Below are 16,473 nucleotides of genomic sequence, written 5' to 3' on the forward strand. Positions count from 1 at the left end.
TTTTGAGGGGCACCGGGGTGGCTCAGTCGGTTGTTTGCTTGCGGCTTACATGAACCCTAAAACCTTACCATGTACAGGAGGCGGAAGAGGAGCTGGGCGGAGGGACGAAGGCGGAAGGTGCAAGACAGTCGCCTGAGAGCCGGTGACCTCAAAGGACGGAGCTCCTCCGTCAAGCCCTCAAAGTGGGGCCCTGCCGGAGACCCTAGGGGGTCCGAGTAGCAGAGACCTGAATCCGAACAGACCCCCTTCGTCCACTAAATGGCACTTCCCAGACCCCGCTTAGGCAGGGGCGGAGGGAGGGCCTGGGGCTCGAGAATGGCGAGGCCCCTAGAAACCTGCGACCCCCGGCTGCGGCCTCACAGATTCCAGCTCCGGGGCACCGGCGGCGGCCCGCGGGACCTGACGCCAGGGGACGCTCCGCTCTCCTCACACCGACCAGGGAGGCGACACGCTAGGAGCGAACGTTCGGCGTCTCTCCGGTCGCGCACTTTAACCCACCTGGCTGCCTGTGAGGCGGGGGCGGCCTCTCCCAAAGAAAGATTTACCGAACCTTCCCAGCGAGCGAGCTGGGCGGCCGCTTAAGCCCTACCGCCACCGGAATCCCTCTGTCGTCGTTTCACTCCTTCACACCCGCAACAGGAGGCAAACTTGCGTGAAGAGCGGAGGCCCCGGGCCCGCGTCGCCTCTCCATTGGCCTCCCTCAGGCAACCCCTGGTCCTGATTGGCACGGACCCCGCGCCGCGCACCGTACGGCCAGCTCATTGGTCGAGCTAGCATCCGGCGGCCAATACACCGCCCATGCTTCTTTACACCAGAATCCAACACCCCAAACACTGTGAAAACGCAGTAAATGCAAAAAAAAAAAAAAAAAAAAAAAAAAAAAAAAAAAAAAAAGCAGAAACCGCGTACAGCCCTTCTGGAAATAAAGTGGGCGGCCCTGAAAAGGGCCTTTAGAGAGCTTTAGGGAATAAGCGAAACGGGGGAAAATTTAACCACCGAAGCCATAGAGGGTGCGACCCTGGCGCTTGAGCGCGTAGACCACGTCCATGGCCGTGACCGTCTTGCGCTTGGCGTGCTCCGTGTAGGTGACGGCGTCGCGGATGACGTTCTCCAGGAACACCTTGAGCACCCCGCGGGTCTCCTCGTAGATGAGGCCGGAGATGCGCTTGACGCCGCCGCGCCGGGCCAGCCGCCGGATGGCGGGCTTGGTGATGCCCTGGATGTTGTCGCGCAGCACCTTGCGGTGGCGCTTGGCGCCCCCCTTGCCCAGGCCCTTCCCGCCCTTGCCGCGGCCAGACATGTCGACCTAAACGTTCTGTGCGACTTCCACAAGACGAGGGCCCTTTTCGTCTGTCAGCGCTAATTATAAGCAGAAGTCGGACCTCGTTGAAGACTGACAGCGCGGGCGGGCCCCGAGGCCCCGCCCCCAGCCCGGCTCCCCGGCTCCTCCCACCTCTGGGCGGAGCTCCGAGGACTGTGTGCTGGAGGGAGCGAGGTCGCGTGGAAGGTCTGGCTTCTCCTGAGCGGGTTCGTACTGGTGTCTGCAGGAATCTCCCCCATGAGAACGTTACTAAGGGCTTCTAGTTTACAACAAAGTATTGTCCTCTCTCATTCAGAAGGGGAATGGTTGTTGGCTGGGAAGGGAACCCTAAGATGTCACCCCAAAACAGGAGTGTTGGAGTTCAGGACATACTGTCTCAAAAATAGGCCTCTTTGGTATGGAGGGTAGCAGAAGACGCCCCCCCACCCCCCAACCAAATGCGCCACTTTGGCATAAGGATTATATGCGAGCAGATTATTTTTAAGAAACACCGACACGGTAGAATCTCTAAAATCTCCCTGACGGGGCATTTTAACATTTATGAAGATCTCAACCTCTAAGTGTCTCCCTCTCTGCACCAGGAAGAGAAGGATGACTAAATCACCAGACATTCCTGTCCTTGGAAAAGCCCCAGCTTAATTCGGCATCACAACCTTGTTTCCCATCCTTTTCCCGCCAACCCCAGACTGGCTCCCTGGGCACTCCCTTCCCACACCAACATCTGTTAGCGGAAGGTGTTCTTTCCAGGGGTGGCTGGGGCCTCTTCGGGGAGTTCCACTCAGTTCTTCAGAGCATCTCCCATGTATACACGAGGGGTCCATGTCATTACACTTCTCTTTGTTTTTCTCGTTGATCTTTTTTTATAGGGACTCAACTAAGCATTCAGAAGAGTAAGGGAAGTTATTTTCCCTCTTTTACAGATGTGTGACCTTGTAATTTTGCCTTCGTTTTCTTCATCTGTAAAGGTGGAGTGATGATGATACCACTCATGGAGCTTTTGTGAAGATTTAAGTTAGCTAATGTAAGCAAAGGGCTAGAACAGAGATTGACGCAAAGAAGTCCTACGTAAATGTGCCTGATTTTTAGCTGGTATTATTACTTAAAGAATCTGTCTGGAGTTGGGAGATTGCCCTGAGCTCTCATTTTTAAGCTTTTACTCCTAACACAATATAGACAACACAGGCACATATATAACAGTGAAGATTTTTTTGTTTTTTTAAATCACAGCATTCAATAAAGTATAAAGCGTTGATGAATTGTGTTTTTTGGTTTTGTCTTCAATTAAAGTATAACTGACATACAATATCATCCTGGTTTTAGGCGTACAGCGTAGCGAGCTGACGGTTCTATACATTAGGAAATGCCCATCACGATGTGTTACCATCTGTTACCACACAAAGCCATTATAATATGATCGTATTCCCTCTGCTGTACATTGCATGCCTGTGACTTATTTGTTGTATAACTGCAAGTTTGTACCTCTTAATCACCTTCACTTATTTTGCTTCTTACCCCGCACCCTCACAACTACTCATTTGTTATCTATATCTCTGTTTTGTTTTTTTGATTGCACATATAAGTGAAATCATGTGGTATTTGACTTTATCAGACTTATCTAGCATATACCCTCAAAGCCCATCCATATGAATAATAAGATTTCATCCTTTTTCATGCTAATATTCCACTGTATATACAGTTGACCCTTGAAAAACGCAGGGGTTGGGATACTGACTTGTACACAGTTGAAAATCCACATATAACTTTTGACTCCCCCACCCACGAAACTACCAATACCATACTGTTGATTAGAAGCCTTACTGATAACATAAAGTCTATTAAAACATATTCTGCATATGTACTATATGTTGTATTATTATAAATCAGAGAAAAGAAAATACTATCAAGAAAATCACAGGGAAGATAAAAACATTTACAGTAGTGTATTATATTTGTTGAAAAAAGAATCTGCAAGTAAGTGGGCTCACCCAGTTCAAACCTGTGTTAAGAGTCAACTCTATATACCACATCTTCTTTATCCACTCATCTATTGATTGACAGACTCTGTTTTGTTTTTCATACATAGCATGTTAATTAAGGTTGTCTAAATATATTCCTTTGTGCCCTTTCCAAACATATATTGACAACGTCTGCTTTCTGTCTTGTGGCCATGTCTGGAATGCAGTTCAAATCTCTTAACTGATTTCCCACTGTTGTGTTAAGTCTCCCTAAAACAGTCATTGATTAGTAAGTCACTTCTTCTGGGATCACTGGAAGGGCTACTACTAAATTTTTTATTCTGAAAAATGCACTCTGACTTTGGCTTCCTCCTCTTTTCTGAAAGACTATAACAAAGCAAAAGTGGTTCTAGACACCAACAACATTACCGCAAACTTTAGCCTGTGTGTTCATATCACGCCTTGGTGCCTGGGTGACTGAGGACCTTCCAACAGCCATTTGAAAGACACAATCTGTGTGTTAAACACCCCCCTTTTTTCCCTCCAGCATGACCATAGTCACTCTGCTAATCCAAAGTAATAAATGCTTAAAGCACTGATGTTAAAAGACTGGCACTACATTTGGTCCAATATGTTCAGTAAATTTTTTACAAATGTGAATTTCTTCCATTTTTTGTTTTTCAAATACTTGCTGAAGTTTTCTTTCCAAACAGCAACAAAGTAATGCCAAGTGAAAGGGAAGTTTAGAAGCTAAAGTTTGCATTTTTATTTCAATTAAAAAAAAAAAAATCTGAGCGGTGCCAGAGTGTCTCAGTGGATTAAGTCCTGCCTTCAGCTCAGGTCATGATCTCAGGGTCCTGGGATCAAGCCCCACATTGGGCACTCTGCCTGTTTCCCCCTCTCTCTCTGCCTGCCTCTCTGCCTACGTGTGATCTCTCTCTCTGTGTCAAATTAAAAAAATAATAAAGTCTTTAAAAAAAAATCTGAGAATAAAAGGGAAAATAATACATAGCTCAGAAAAATTAATAGCATTTATACAGTGCTCTGTGTTCAAAAATCAACTCCTATTATCCCAATAACATTTCTGAGGTGGGTAGTACTATCCCCATTTTTCTGATAATGGAGAAATCAATTTGTGAAAAAGACATATTAAGTAGTAAACTGGAATTTGAATGCTGGCAATCTATCACCCAAATGCTGCTCTGGGCCACCAGCTTCCAAAGGACTCTTGGACAGAGTAACAAGGTTGGATTCTAAGATGGTGCTAACCTTACTTTCCTAGACACTGGGCAATTACTCTATTGAATAGCTCATGTAAATGAAGACACAGCCAAATCCTTGATCCTTGGCCAGGAAAGGGGTGACAGGTGGTGGGGAGAAGCACGGTCTGAGCCACTGTCCCCTGGCCATCTAACCATCCAACAGTAATGGGTACTTTCACTTTTTAAAAGCTATCCTCTTGAGCCCTATACCTAAAACACCCTTTATGTAACAGATACATACAATAATAGGGGAAAAATAAAAAACACAATGCATATAAAACCAGCACAGCTATAAAACCCGATACTTGGACTTCAGCTGGGGCCCAGAGCTAGAGAGCAAAATCACCCTGGTTTAAGCCAAAGTCATTGGTGCCTCTGACAGTCCCTTTATATGTATAGAAAAGGTGTGTGCCAGAGTTGTATGGATAAATCTGGAAAAATAGAATGTTAAAAATTCAACACAGTGACACACACACATTCACAGAAATGCCCAACCTTATCATCTTTAAAATGCAAATATGTTGTAAAGCAAAAGTGCTTTATTAAAGTCCTGGAATGTAAATAAGTCCAAGTAAACCACACAACTCAAGTTTAATCTTCTATTTTGTCTATTGTTAAGAGCTTAGCATCAGCTTAGCATCATAACTTAGCATCAGCTCCCATCTCAGACATAGGCCCAGAATTTTAGGTATTAAGAGCTAAGGTGTAGAAAACAACTTTTGGAATTTGATGGCTAACTTGAAAAGAATGTACAGCCAAGAATCGTGAAAAGAAATTGTGGCTAGCCCTAGAATAAAGCAACACAACCAATCACAAGCAGGGCCACAAATGACATTATGCAACAAAAGGACTTGATAAATTATGCTTTATCAACTGATTAACAAGGAGTATGTAGCCATAATATAGAGACAGCTGGGTTTTTACCTCGGTTTAGAGAAAATTTAGGTTATATTATTATCTTAAGACGTAGAAAGGTTCTAAGACTACACTGGGTAAACGTACTATTTTGCCTGTTCCGTTGTTGAACCTGAGCACTCCGTCGTTAGAGATGCCGATGACCAGGTTACCGAGTATTCCAGTTCGGCATGTCAGGGTCAGTTAGCGCCCAAACGATCACAGCTACTTTTGCTGAGCTAATTGGGTGGCTCTGAAAAGAGCCTTTGGGTTTTTTAAAGTTGACGCTCTCCTTGCAGACTTAAGCCCTCTCGCCGCGGATGCGGCGCGCCAACTGGATGTCCTTGGGCATGATGGTGACGCGCTTGGCGTGGATGGCGCAGAGATTGGTGTCCTCGAAGAGCCCCACCAGGTAGGCCTCGCACGCCTCCTGCAGAGCCATGACGGCCGAGCTCTGGAAGCGCAGGTCGGTCTTGAAGTCCTGCGCGATCTCGCGCACCAGCCGCTGGAACGGCAGCTTGCGGATCAGCAGCTCGGTGGACTTCTGGTAGCGCCGGATCTCGCGCAGGGCCACCGTGCCGGGCCGGTAGCGGTGCGGCTTCTTCACGCCGCCCGTGGCCGGCGCGCTCTTGCGGGCCGCCTTGGTGGCCAGCTGCTTGCGCGGGGCCTTGCCGCCGGTCGACTTGCGCGCCGTCTGCTTCGTGCGAGCCATCTCTAAAGCGGGCGGAGAGTGTCTTCACCGAAGCCGGTAAAGGGCTCACAGCCCTCCTCCTTTTATACAGCCAGACCAACAACCATTGGGCCCACGAATGTTCAAAACTTCCCGCGCTCTCCCCCGATTGGCCCAGCACCGTGAGCGGTGCCCGGATTAAGAGCGGCTTTCGGGTTGGTGAATGGCTCCTAAACCCTGCCCTTCACGGTAGCTACTCTGACGTCATTTATTTACCCTTTCCATTCTTATATCCACTGTGGACAAAAATCTTGTAACGAGAGCTTCAGAGATTTTGAAATGTCAGGTAATCACGCAAACCAACATAGGAATTTCCAACGGATCTTTTCTTAGAGAAACCGTCAAGATAATTTACAGGTGCTCAGGGAAATATACAAATGCGCTGCATCTACGATGAAGGTGAAAATTTTCTTGGGTCTGGCACAAATACTGTGGAAAATTAGGAAAATGGTCTTTATTCACAAGCACTAATTATCACGGACCTGTAAATTAATCTCAGATGCTTCGGCAAATTTGCAGCGTTTTCATCAGCTTGGATCTAGATGGAGAATGTGGGTATCCTTCAACAAATGTTTTAGTTAGAACCTAATATCCCAGCTCTTTTCACTTATTTTTTTTTGCAAAACGTGAAGCTATTGCCCTTGCGGTAAACTTTGAAACTTAATCTGCACAATAGGGCCTTTCCGTTTAACGCACGTATTGCCAAACTCGGCCAATACCGTTACCCACACTTACACTAAATCCACGTGTGGCTTTTGCCTCCAAGCGAGTATTACTATCTTTTATGGGGCACGGGGTAATGCTTTCTGGGAGTTAATCGCGACATCACAAACAATCACTTTCGTTTTAAACGCTCGTCAGAACTAAAAGCAGGACAGCTCTTTCAATGGAAATGGTGGGTGGCTCTTAAAAGAGCCTTTGTTGTTAGATTAACTCTTTCTTGACTAGGAAAAAGTCCATGTTAGAAACAATGGTCAGCCTTTTACTTCCCTTTGGCCTTGTGGTGGCTCTCGGTCTTCTTGGGCAGCAGCACGGCCTGGATGTTGGGCAGCACGCCGCCCTGCGCGATGGTGACCTTGCCCAGCAGCTTGTTGAGCTCCTCGTCGTTGCGGATGGCCAGCTGCAGGTGGCGCGGGATGATGCGCGTCTTCTTGTTGTCGCGCGCCGCGTTGCCCGCCAGCTCCAGGATCTCGGCCGTCAGGTACTCGAGCACGGCCGCCAGGTACACCGGCGCGCCGGCCCCGACCCGCTCCGAGTAGTTGCCCTTGCGGAGCAGGCGGTGCACGCGGCCCACCGGGAACTGCAGGCCCGCCCGCGACGAGCGCGTCTTGGCCTTGGCGCGCGCCTTGCCGCCCTGCTTCCCGCGACCCGACATGACTGATAAAACAAGATGTAAACGCCTTCAAAAGAAAACGCAAGAATAGAAACAAAGCGTGAGCAAGAGAAGTATTTATACTAACGGGAGGTAGGCTATTTTCAAGTCTCCTATTGGCTATTTTCAAATAACCAATGAAGAAGCAGAATCAGCATCCCTCATTTACATACACTCTCCCATCTCGCGGGAGGTTTTTGAATGCTTCAGTGTAATCCGGTATGAAGAACTTTTATTTTAATACTAATAATTGAACAATTTGTTTTTTTCAATAATACTATTTCAAAATACAATTAGAAGTAGAAGTCATTGTCCTCATTGCTCCGTCTTTTCGCTGTTTGTCCTTGTCCAAGGTTGTGACTAATTGTGGAATGGAATAAACAGAAAATTTCTAAATAGGTAACATTTAAGAAGTATATCTATGCCAGCAATTGCTTTAACGCTTTGAATCTCACAACGGAAAAGAAAAAAAGGAACAAAATAATTCTTTGGGACCACTTGAGTGGTGCAGTCGGTTAAGCATAGGACTCTTGGTTTAGACCCTGGTCCTGATCTCAGTGTTGTGCGTTTGAGCCACGGGGAGCCCCAGCATGGACCTTTGCTCACAGGGCGGGGTTGGCTTGAGATTCTCTTTCCCTCTGTCTTCCTGGACCCTTGCGTGCTTGCTCTCAAATAAGTAAATAAATCTTAAAAGAAAAAAAAAAAAATCTTTGTCAGAGCCCAAGTTTTAAAATATCTGAACAATGAAACCTAAAGGCAAGAACTGGACCAATCAGCCTTTGCCCTGGGACAGCCAAGTTTTCTGCTTCAGCCTTTATCTAAACATGAGGCGTTAGAGGACCACCCACCCTCAAGGTATATAGAGTACTGTTGTCACTTTAGAGACCAGAAGACTGAGACAGTTTGTTTGTTTGACCTTGTGCAGGCTCAGGCTGAGTTAATAAGAGGGAGGACTCCAACCAGTGCCATTTCCAATTCTCCCGCCTTCTCTCTTTTCTCATTTGGCTACAACACAAAGGATTCTAATCCGTTCAGGAAACTCCTCTGTCATCAAAAGAGATTGCCAGGAGAAATGTTGCTGTTTTTCCTTTTACTGTCCATGAGACAAACTAGATGGGGCCCAGATGGAGGTGAATAATTATTTCAGGAATTTTTGCAGGCTCAAGCCTAAACGGCTTCTATGATTACCAAACAGGATGGTAAAAGACAAGAGAAGAGCCTATGTGACTCTGAAAAGTAATATGGAGGACAGATATTGGTGAAGGAGATGATGAGGGTAAATTCTTCCATAAAAATATCTGAAGAAAAGTAGCTGTCTCCAGTAACCCCTCTTCCTTTTTCTTTGAGCCAGGAGAGGGACAGAGAAGAAGACTCACCACTAAGCAGGGAGTCTGACACAGGTTTCAAACCCAGACTCAAGAATCATGACTGGAGCTGAAGGCAGATGCTTAACTGAACCACCCAGAGGCCCAAGAATCCCTCATTTTAAAATAGAAGTTAACAATGACAACAGATCTTGAAAGACAGCTCAAGTTGACTTGATCTAGATCTGTACATTATTTATCTGACAAAAATTTTTTTAAAGATTTTATTTATTTGTGTGAGAGAGAGTGAAAGTACTAACAAGGGAAGTGATTGGGGTCCAGGGAGAGGGACAAGTGGACTCCACCCTGAGCAGGGAGCCCAATTTGGGGCTCGATCCCAGGACCCTGAGACCATGACCTGAGCCAAAACCAACACTCCGATGCTCAACAGACTGAGGCACCCAGGAGCCCCTCATCTAAGAGAATTCTAATAAAACCAGGTTTTTTCCAGTACTTCAAAAGCCACTAAAAAAAAAAAAAAAAAAGAATGATTATATCAAATTTTGTTTCTTATCTCATAAGTATAAATGTCTATTGAATCCCCAGGATGTGTTCTTTGTGGCAGTATGTTTGAAAATAGTAGCTGGAAACCTTGCTTACATCACACAGAAACAACGTATGAAAATTATTTCAAAAGCATAAAACCTTCTGTTTCTGGACCACAGTGAAGTACACACACTTATCTCTATTCTTTCTGCTAGGTACAACGAGAAATCCCAGACATTACATGTAAACCAAAGGTGGAGAGAAGGCAGGTTGGCTAAGTGACCTTGAGAGCTGAAGAACAAGAAAGTTTTGTGTTCTCTGGGTTTTCTTTTTACCTCCCATATCCTGGATTTGGTGCTGAAGAAATTGGCAATCTCGAAATGCCAAGGAGAGCAAACAAACAACAGCAACAATAAAGACACAAAACAAGAACCGGATATCTCTGCCCAAAGGCCAAGGGTTGACCTAGAAAGTAGAAAACTTAAGACATAACCACTGTACAGCGAAACACCATGGAAAACATTGTGCCTCTGCCTCCCCAGCTCCACAGGTATAAGGTTTCCATGGAGGCCAGACGGGGATCTCGGGCTTCACTTACTCAGCGATGATGGGGTGCTTCTCCCTTCTCAGCAGGTGGAAATTATCCAACTAGATTTTAAAGCAGCCATCATAAAAATACTTCAATGAAAAGATAACAGACCCACTTGAAACAAACGAAAGACTGCAAAACCTCAGGAAAAAAATAATAAAAGATGTAAAGAAGAACTAAAATCAAATTTCAGAACGGAAAAACACAATGACTGACAGAAAACTCCACTGATGAGCTCAACAGCAGAAAGGACAAGACAGAGGGGAAAAAAAATCAGTGAATATGAAGATAGAAAAATAGAAATTACCCAGTTTGAACGACAGAGAGAAAATAGACTGGGGAGAAAAAAACCAACATCAGAAACCTGTGGGACAATAACAAAAGACCTAACGTTCATGTCTTTAGAGAATCAAAAAGAGAGAAGAAAAGAGAGTGGAATGTCCAAGAATTCCTAAATTTGACAAAAGATGTAAACCTACAGATTTCAGAAGCTTCACAAACCCCCAAGTAGAATAAACCCAAACACATTCTTGACATAAAACACATCATAATCAAACCCAGGCAAACTAAACACACACAAAATATCTTGAATGCAGTGAGAGAAGAAAAAGGGAAGGGGGGAAAAGGGAAGAAAAGGGAAAAATCAATTCAAACGACAAAAGATTTCTCATCAGAAACCACATACCAAAAGGCAATGTCACATTTTTTTAAGAACTCAAAGAAAGAAACTGGTACTGTCTCTCTGAATTTCATGTCCTTTAGGAATCGGTGAGGGAATAAAGACATTCTTCGATGGAGTAAAGTGGAATTTCTTCCTGGCATATCTCTCCATAGGAGAATGACAAAAGGAAGTTCTTGAAAAAGAAAGGAAATGATATGAGATTTTTGGAACATTAGGAAGGAAGAAAGTAAAGAAAGAAATATGGGTAAATACAATTCTCATGAGTTTTCTAAATTATGTTTAGAAGCTAAATTTCTTATATAATCTGATGTAGTTCTTGATGTACATAGAGGAAATATTTCAGAGTGTTATATTATAAACAAGAGAGGGTAAAAAGATTTAAAAGAAAACAAGCTTTCTAAGGTTGAACTGGTAACATGTAGATACCAGTAGACCGTGATGTTGTGTGTAGGTAATATCTAGAGCAACCACTAAAAAACTATCCAAAGACCATAGATGAATCAAATTCAAGTTGTCTCAAGAAAATATTCAAGTAGCCCACAGGAAAGCTGGAACTAGAAAACAGAGAAATGAACAATAGCAAGGGAAAAATTAAAAACAAACCAACAAAAAACCCACCAGAAAACAAAAATTTAAATGGCAAACTTAAAGCCCAACACGTATGGGAGGAAAATTTTTCCTAAACCCTTTTAGAGTCCCTGGCTGGGTGTGATAATTAAACTGACAAAGATAAACTGGCAGGAGAAAAGCATACAAATTTTATTGGAATTTTTACATGTACCTGGGAGCCTTCCTAAAAAAATGAAGACCTAAAGAAAGACCAAAGCAGGAAGCTTTTGTACTTTTAGACCACGAAATAAGTTTCTAAAGAACTGAAAAGACAGGGGCACCTGGGTGGCTCAGTGGGTTAAGCCACTGCCTTCGGCTCAGGTCATGACCTCAGGGTCCTGGGATGGAGCCCCGCATCGGGCTCTCAGCTCGGTGGGGAACCTGCTTCCCCTTCTCTCTCTCTCTCTGCCTGCCTCTCTGCCTACTTGTGATCTCTCTTTCTGTGTGTCAAATAAATGAATAAAATCTTAAAAAAAAAAAAAAAAGAACTGAAAAGACAAAAGGGTTTGGGCAATAGGTAGTAAATGGTGAAGAAGTAACAAGGTTTATTCAGAGCCTTCTCAGTCCTAAATTCTCTGTTTTCTGGTGATGTTTTTCTAATCCTGCCTTTAGGGAAGAGGGATGAGGGAAAGGAAGTCAAAGTGACCTCGCTTTGCTGTTTTCCCAAACACCTCTATCTTAAGATATTCAGTATGTCCAAGTGCCATCTTTTGCGGTAATATGTCCTGAACCCCTCAAGGTCAACCATTGCATTAAATGTATATGGTCTAAATACACCCATTAAAAAACAGAGACGGGGTGATTTGATAAAAGTACAGGCTCCAAGTGGATGCTGTTGTAGAGAGGAAAAATCGTTTTCCCTCTACCCTTCTAGACTATTAGCTGAGACCCTCCCCGCCCCCCCCCCAGTAATACAAGACCGCTTAACAGGAGGAAACAGAGCTTTAAAAAAAGGAACAACAACAAAAAAGTTTAATAATGCGTGTACCTCCTGTATGAAAGGGGGAGGCCCAAGAAGTACTGAGTAATGCCTCAAATGGCCCCAAGCCATCACCTTAAATACCATCTCCAGCTAAAGGCAAAACATGTTCAGCGTGGAGGGTGGGGAGGACAGTTTTGGGAGGTTACCAGGCAAAGCACAGTAAATAAGGCTATGGTTGTTAGGCAGATTTAAGTTTTTGTCTTTTCCACTGGGTTCTTACAGTTTTAGTCATCCTTCTTTTCCGGGCACAGAGAGGGAAACACTCTTGCAAACTCAGATTTCCCCTGTAAATGTAAATTTCTCTTACAAAAGGCTAACTTTTTTACTAGGTTTTCAAAGCTTTTTTAATGTCTGCTACTAAAAGAAAAAAAATCACTTTAGATAATCTTTCTGCCAAAGAGGCATATTTTAGGGTGCAAATAATGCTCCCCTTCACTCTTGACAGGAACTCACTTCAAATATAACTATCCATACAGGTTGAAATGACAGGGTAGAGCTAGAAAAACCTTACAAATAACAACCAAAGGAATCAAGGGTGCCTATATTAATATCACGTAGGTAAATCGGAGCAAAGAAATTTACCAGAGATAGAAAAGGACATTACAGAATGACAAAAGGGTCAGTCTAATAAGAAAACCAAGAAATCCTTTTTAAAAAAATTTTTTTATTTATTTGACAGAGAGGGGGGAAAGAGCACAAGCAGGGGGAGCGGCAGGCAGAGGGGGAAGCAGACTCCCCGCTGCATGAGGAGCCTGACTTAGGGCTTGATGCCCGGACCCTGAGATCATGACCTGAGCTGAAGGCAGAGGCTTAACCCACTGAGCCACCCAGGCGTCCCAAACCAAGTAATTCTAAACGTGTAAGCACCAAATAGCAGCCTTACAAAATATGTGAGGCAAAAACTGGTAGAGCTGCGTGGCGTACAGAGCAAATCCACAATTACAGGAAGGCAGGTCAACACCCCTCCCTCAATAATTGATACAGCAAATATATAAAAAGTTAGCAAATACACAGAACTCAGCAAGTGCCTTGTTTTCATCTGTAAACCAGCAATGGTAACGTAGAGGTGGAAAAATGTTCCCTTCCTCCTTTCTAGGTGCTTTGGCTGGTTTAATAATTACATTTCAACGCAGGTCAGATTAATAGGAGAAAAGCAAATACAATTTCTTATGTCTGAGAGCAGCACAAAGACAGGACACCCGAAAGTCAGTCAGGCAGTTGAGGCGTGTAGGCCATCCTGAACTAAGGAACGGGGACCCGGGGCTTCAGAGGAGAGACCGGCAATTCACAGGAAGGTGAGAATAGATGTTTGGTTCATCAGCTGTACGCCCTGCCCTGCAGATAAGTCTTTCGGATTTAAAAAAAAAAAGGGAAAGAAAAGAAAAAGTTATCCTTGACAATAGCTCTCTTTCTGGTACTTTTAGAATAGGCAGTTAGTGAGGGTCTATGAGGATGCCCGGAGACCAGCAAGGAGGACGCCACCGCCGGCTGTGGGGAAGGTCAGGGGCCCTCCCGTCAGCGTCCGCCAGAAGCTGGATCCCACCAGACAGGCCCAAGATGGCAACGCCACAACACAGAACCCCTGAGCAAGGGAGGTGGAAAGAGCAAGGGAGGTGGAAAAAGCAGGGGGAGCAGCTCCTTCTCTCTCTCAAGGGTATAATTTTAACTTTAATAAACCTTTCCGCCTGTGTCCCTTGTCCTCTGTGTTGCATGTCTGTCCTTGAATTCTTTTTTGTGACAAGACCAAGAACCTGGTCACCTCTTTGGGATGTGCAGAGTAGAGGTCCCGGGGCGCAGGGTTTCCCCATTCACCTGGCAACAAGATCTCTATTAAATTTTAAAGGATAAGAAAAAGTATGATCTCATATGACATTCATATATCTATATGCCTAGAGACCCGTATATGTATGTATGTGTGTGTATATGTGTATGTGTGTGTGTGTGTGTGTGTGTGTGTGTATATATATATATATATATGTATATATTTAGACAAAGTAAAATTTCCATAAGATTGATGGCAAAAATGTCCTGGGTAATGGAATTACAGTTGGTTTTCATTTGTTTATTTGAAATTATTTGTGGTGGTTTTTATTTTAAAATAATGGGCAGGTATTGTTTTACAAGGAAGTTAAAAAGAACTGACTTAAATGTGTATATTATTTAATGGAAATGAAAAGCCAAGAGGAAAGACATCAGATGTTGCAGAGAGATGCTGAAGGCAGAACTGAGAATTCTGTGTCCTCTCATCTGCTAGGAAGCAGGGCCAGGGCATTCCATTTCTAACTCTGCCCTCTTTCCCAAATCATGAACACTTTCTGGACACCCTGCTGTGTGTCTTTTCCAAATTTTCAACCTCCCTCCAAATTAAAAGTCTCTCCAGCCCCACCCCTTCTGTCTTGTTCTTGGCACCCAGAACTTAGCCCAGAGCATCTCCGCTTTTCCTCAGGGACAGATCCAGATCCGGGACAGATCGAGCTCTTCTTGTCTCCTGCTCATCTTCCTTGGACAGGAAGGCAACTAAAACTTCCCCATGGCTGCAAGGATAATCAGGAAAGTAATACAAGCTATTTTTTTTTCTCATTTGCTTTTTTACTCAGAAATTTCCTTTCTGGAGAAAAATGCGGGTGTTTTATTAGGTAAGAGGGTGTATAAAGCCTTGTAGGATTTCACTTGGATGGCTCGCCTGCTGGCTCTGCTGTGTCCAAAATTGGCCTCCCATCATATGCAGTTGGAGAGATTTTATGAGTTTTTTCTGCTTTCTCACCACTCCTCACTATCATTCCATAGTCTACCCCACAGTCCAGGCATCTGTTTTTTTTTTTTTTTTTAATTCTCCTTTCACTTGTTAGAGATCAGCCGGTATTCAGTACAGATGGCAAAAAGGCCTAGGTCTGAGTCTACAAACCCCAGTTTAGTTTGAACTTGTCAATTAAGGGTAAAGTTTTACGTAAAGAATCAAATGTTAGGAAGGAAGGGGAGTATGGAAGGAGAGAGAGAGGAGAGATAAAAGGTAGAAAGCAAACAGGTAGGCAAAAGTTTTGAAGGACGAGATGAGGAAAAAAATTATCCCTACCTCAGACCGTTTTGAACAGGATGAGAAATATTACCACCTAGATCTCACCTCGCCAGGGTCAGAACATAAAGGTCAGTGATTTTTAACGTGTTGGCTGAGTTTGATAATTTAAAAAAAAAAGGAAGGGGGGGTAGGGAGAATATGTCTTTTTATAATTATTAATTTTTAAGGCCGGGGTTTCATTCACAGCTATATTTTGTGTTGTTGAGACTTGAAGTACTCATACAGTGGTGGGCTGACATTTGAGATCTGGGAAGAGATCATTTAAAGTTAAATTTTCTTCATAAAGGTGTCCTTTTAAAGAAATTCTATTGTACATTTTATTTCTTCATCCAAAGTCACTGTTGTGTGTCAACTACATAAAATGCTCATAGACTGATGAAAAAAATACCGTTTTCCTTTCTTTCACCGGCAGTCAACAGCTGAGTCCTACCCATTCTCCTCTCCTCCCCCAATCCCGGACCTAGACCTGCCCCATTACCTCCTCTTCATCAGGGCATTTTCTGTCTTTACAGAATTATTTTTGGAGTCTGGTGTCTTTGATAAAGGTTTACCAAGAAAAACCCGCACAGCTTCCTCTCCAACCCGCCCTCCTCGCCAGCCAGTAAGGTGGCGCGATAGGGAAGAGCGGGAAATTCAAACCTTTTGTCCTTCTTAGAGCTGGACGGCCATCCCCCCCGCCCTTCTAGTGACATTCTCGAAAAGCCATTAACACTCAGAATGGGAAATGGGACCTCGGAATCTTGGGACGCAAGAAAAATTGAAACGGGTGTAGATTGGCTGTTGCCATCGGTAAACAATTCTAGTGTGTAACTAGAGTAATTCCCTTTAAACTATGCAAAGAACTTGAGGTTTATCTCAGAAGTGCCCACGAGAACCACCGGCGTATATCTACCCAGTGTTTTATGCAAGGGAATTTAGGGTCCAGGTATAAGCCCTACCTCTTTTCCTCAGCGCAGATCTCGCCCTCCTCCCAACAGCGAGTCTTGATTAGTCATGCCCTGAGGGTCCCTATTTTGAAAACCTTTAACCACTTTTTACCCCGCAGGAAAACCCCTTTTCAGAAACGTAAACACTGGGAAAATAAGATTGAGAATTTACAAGCATCCTGAGCTTTAGGAGAAAACAACTGGGGTGAAAAAAAAGGGTGAAAT

General features: G+C 44.1%; 3 protein-coding genes across 5 annotated transcripts in view; 1 reads left to right on the top strand and 2 right to left on the bottom strand.

Moving 5' to 3' along the window:
• Positions 1–16,473, top strand: part of LOC116870028 (histone H2B type 1-A) — a 384,027-nt gene that overhangs the window by 238,111 nt on the left and 129,443 nt on the right. The gene's annotated exons all lie outside the window — the stretch shown is intronic.
• LOC116870046 (histone H3.1-like) lies at positions 986–6,164 on the bottom strand. The gene is made up of 2 exons (XM_032861762.1): positions 5,803–6,164; positions 986–1,306 (listed from the first exon to the last, which is right to left on the bottom strand). The coding sequence occupies exons 1-2, from the start codon at positions 6,142–6,144 to the stop codon at positions 989–991; spliced, it is 660 nt and encodes a 219-aa protein (XP_032717653.1). The 5' UTR covers positions 6,145–6,164; the 3' UTR covers positions 986–988.
• LOC116870026 (histone H2A type 1-D) lies at positions 7,129–7,537 on the bottom strand. The gene has a single exon (XM_032861724.1). The coding sequence runs from the start codon at positions 7,535–7,537 to the stop codon at positions 7,145–7,147; it is 393 nt and encodes a 130-aa protein (XP_032717615.1). The 3' UTR covers positions 7,129–7,144.

This window comes from Lontra canadensis, unplaced genomic scaffold (genome assembly GCF_010015895.1).
Source record: "Lontra canadensis isolate GAN:19392208 unplaced genomic scaffold, GSC_riverotter_1.0 scaffold21, whole genome shotgun sequence".
NCBI classification, from domain to species: Eukaryota; Metazoa; Chordata; class Mammalia; order Carnivora; family Mustelidae; genus Lontra; species Lontra canadensis.

Bases quoted from the DNA above. Each gene is read 5' to 3' on its own strand.
- LOC116870046 (XM_032861762.1), bottom strand. From the start codon at position 6,144: ATGGCTCGCACGAAGCAGACGGCGCGCAAGTCGACCGGCGGCAAGGCC. The intron at 1,307-5,802 runs GCCAAGCGCGTC...CAGAACGTTTAG, and splicing joins CCAATCTCTGCGCCATCCAC to GTCGACATGTCTGGCCGCGG.
- LOC116870026 (XM_032861724.1), bottom strand. From the start codon at position 7,537: ATGTCGGGTCGCGGGAAGCAGGGCGGCAAGGCGCGCGCCAAGGCCAAG.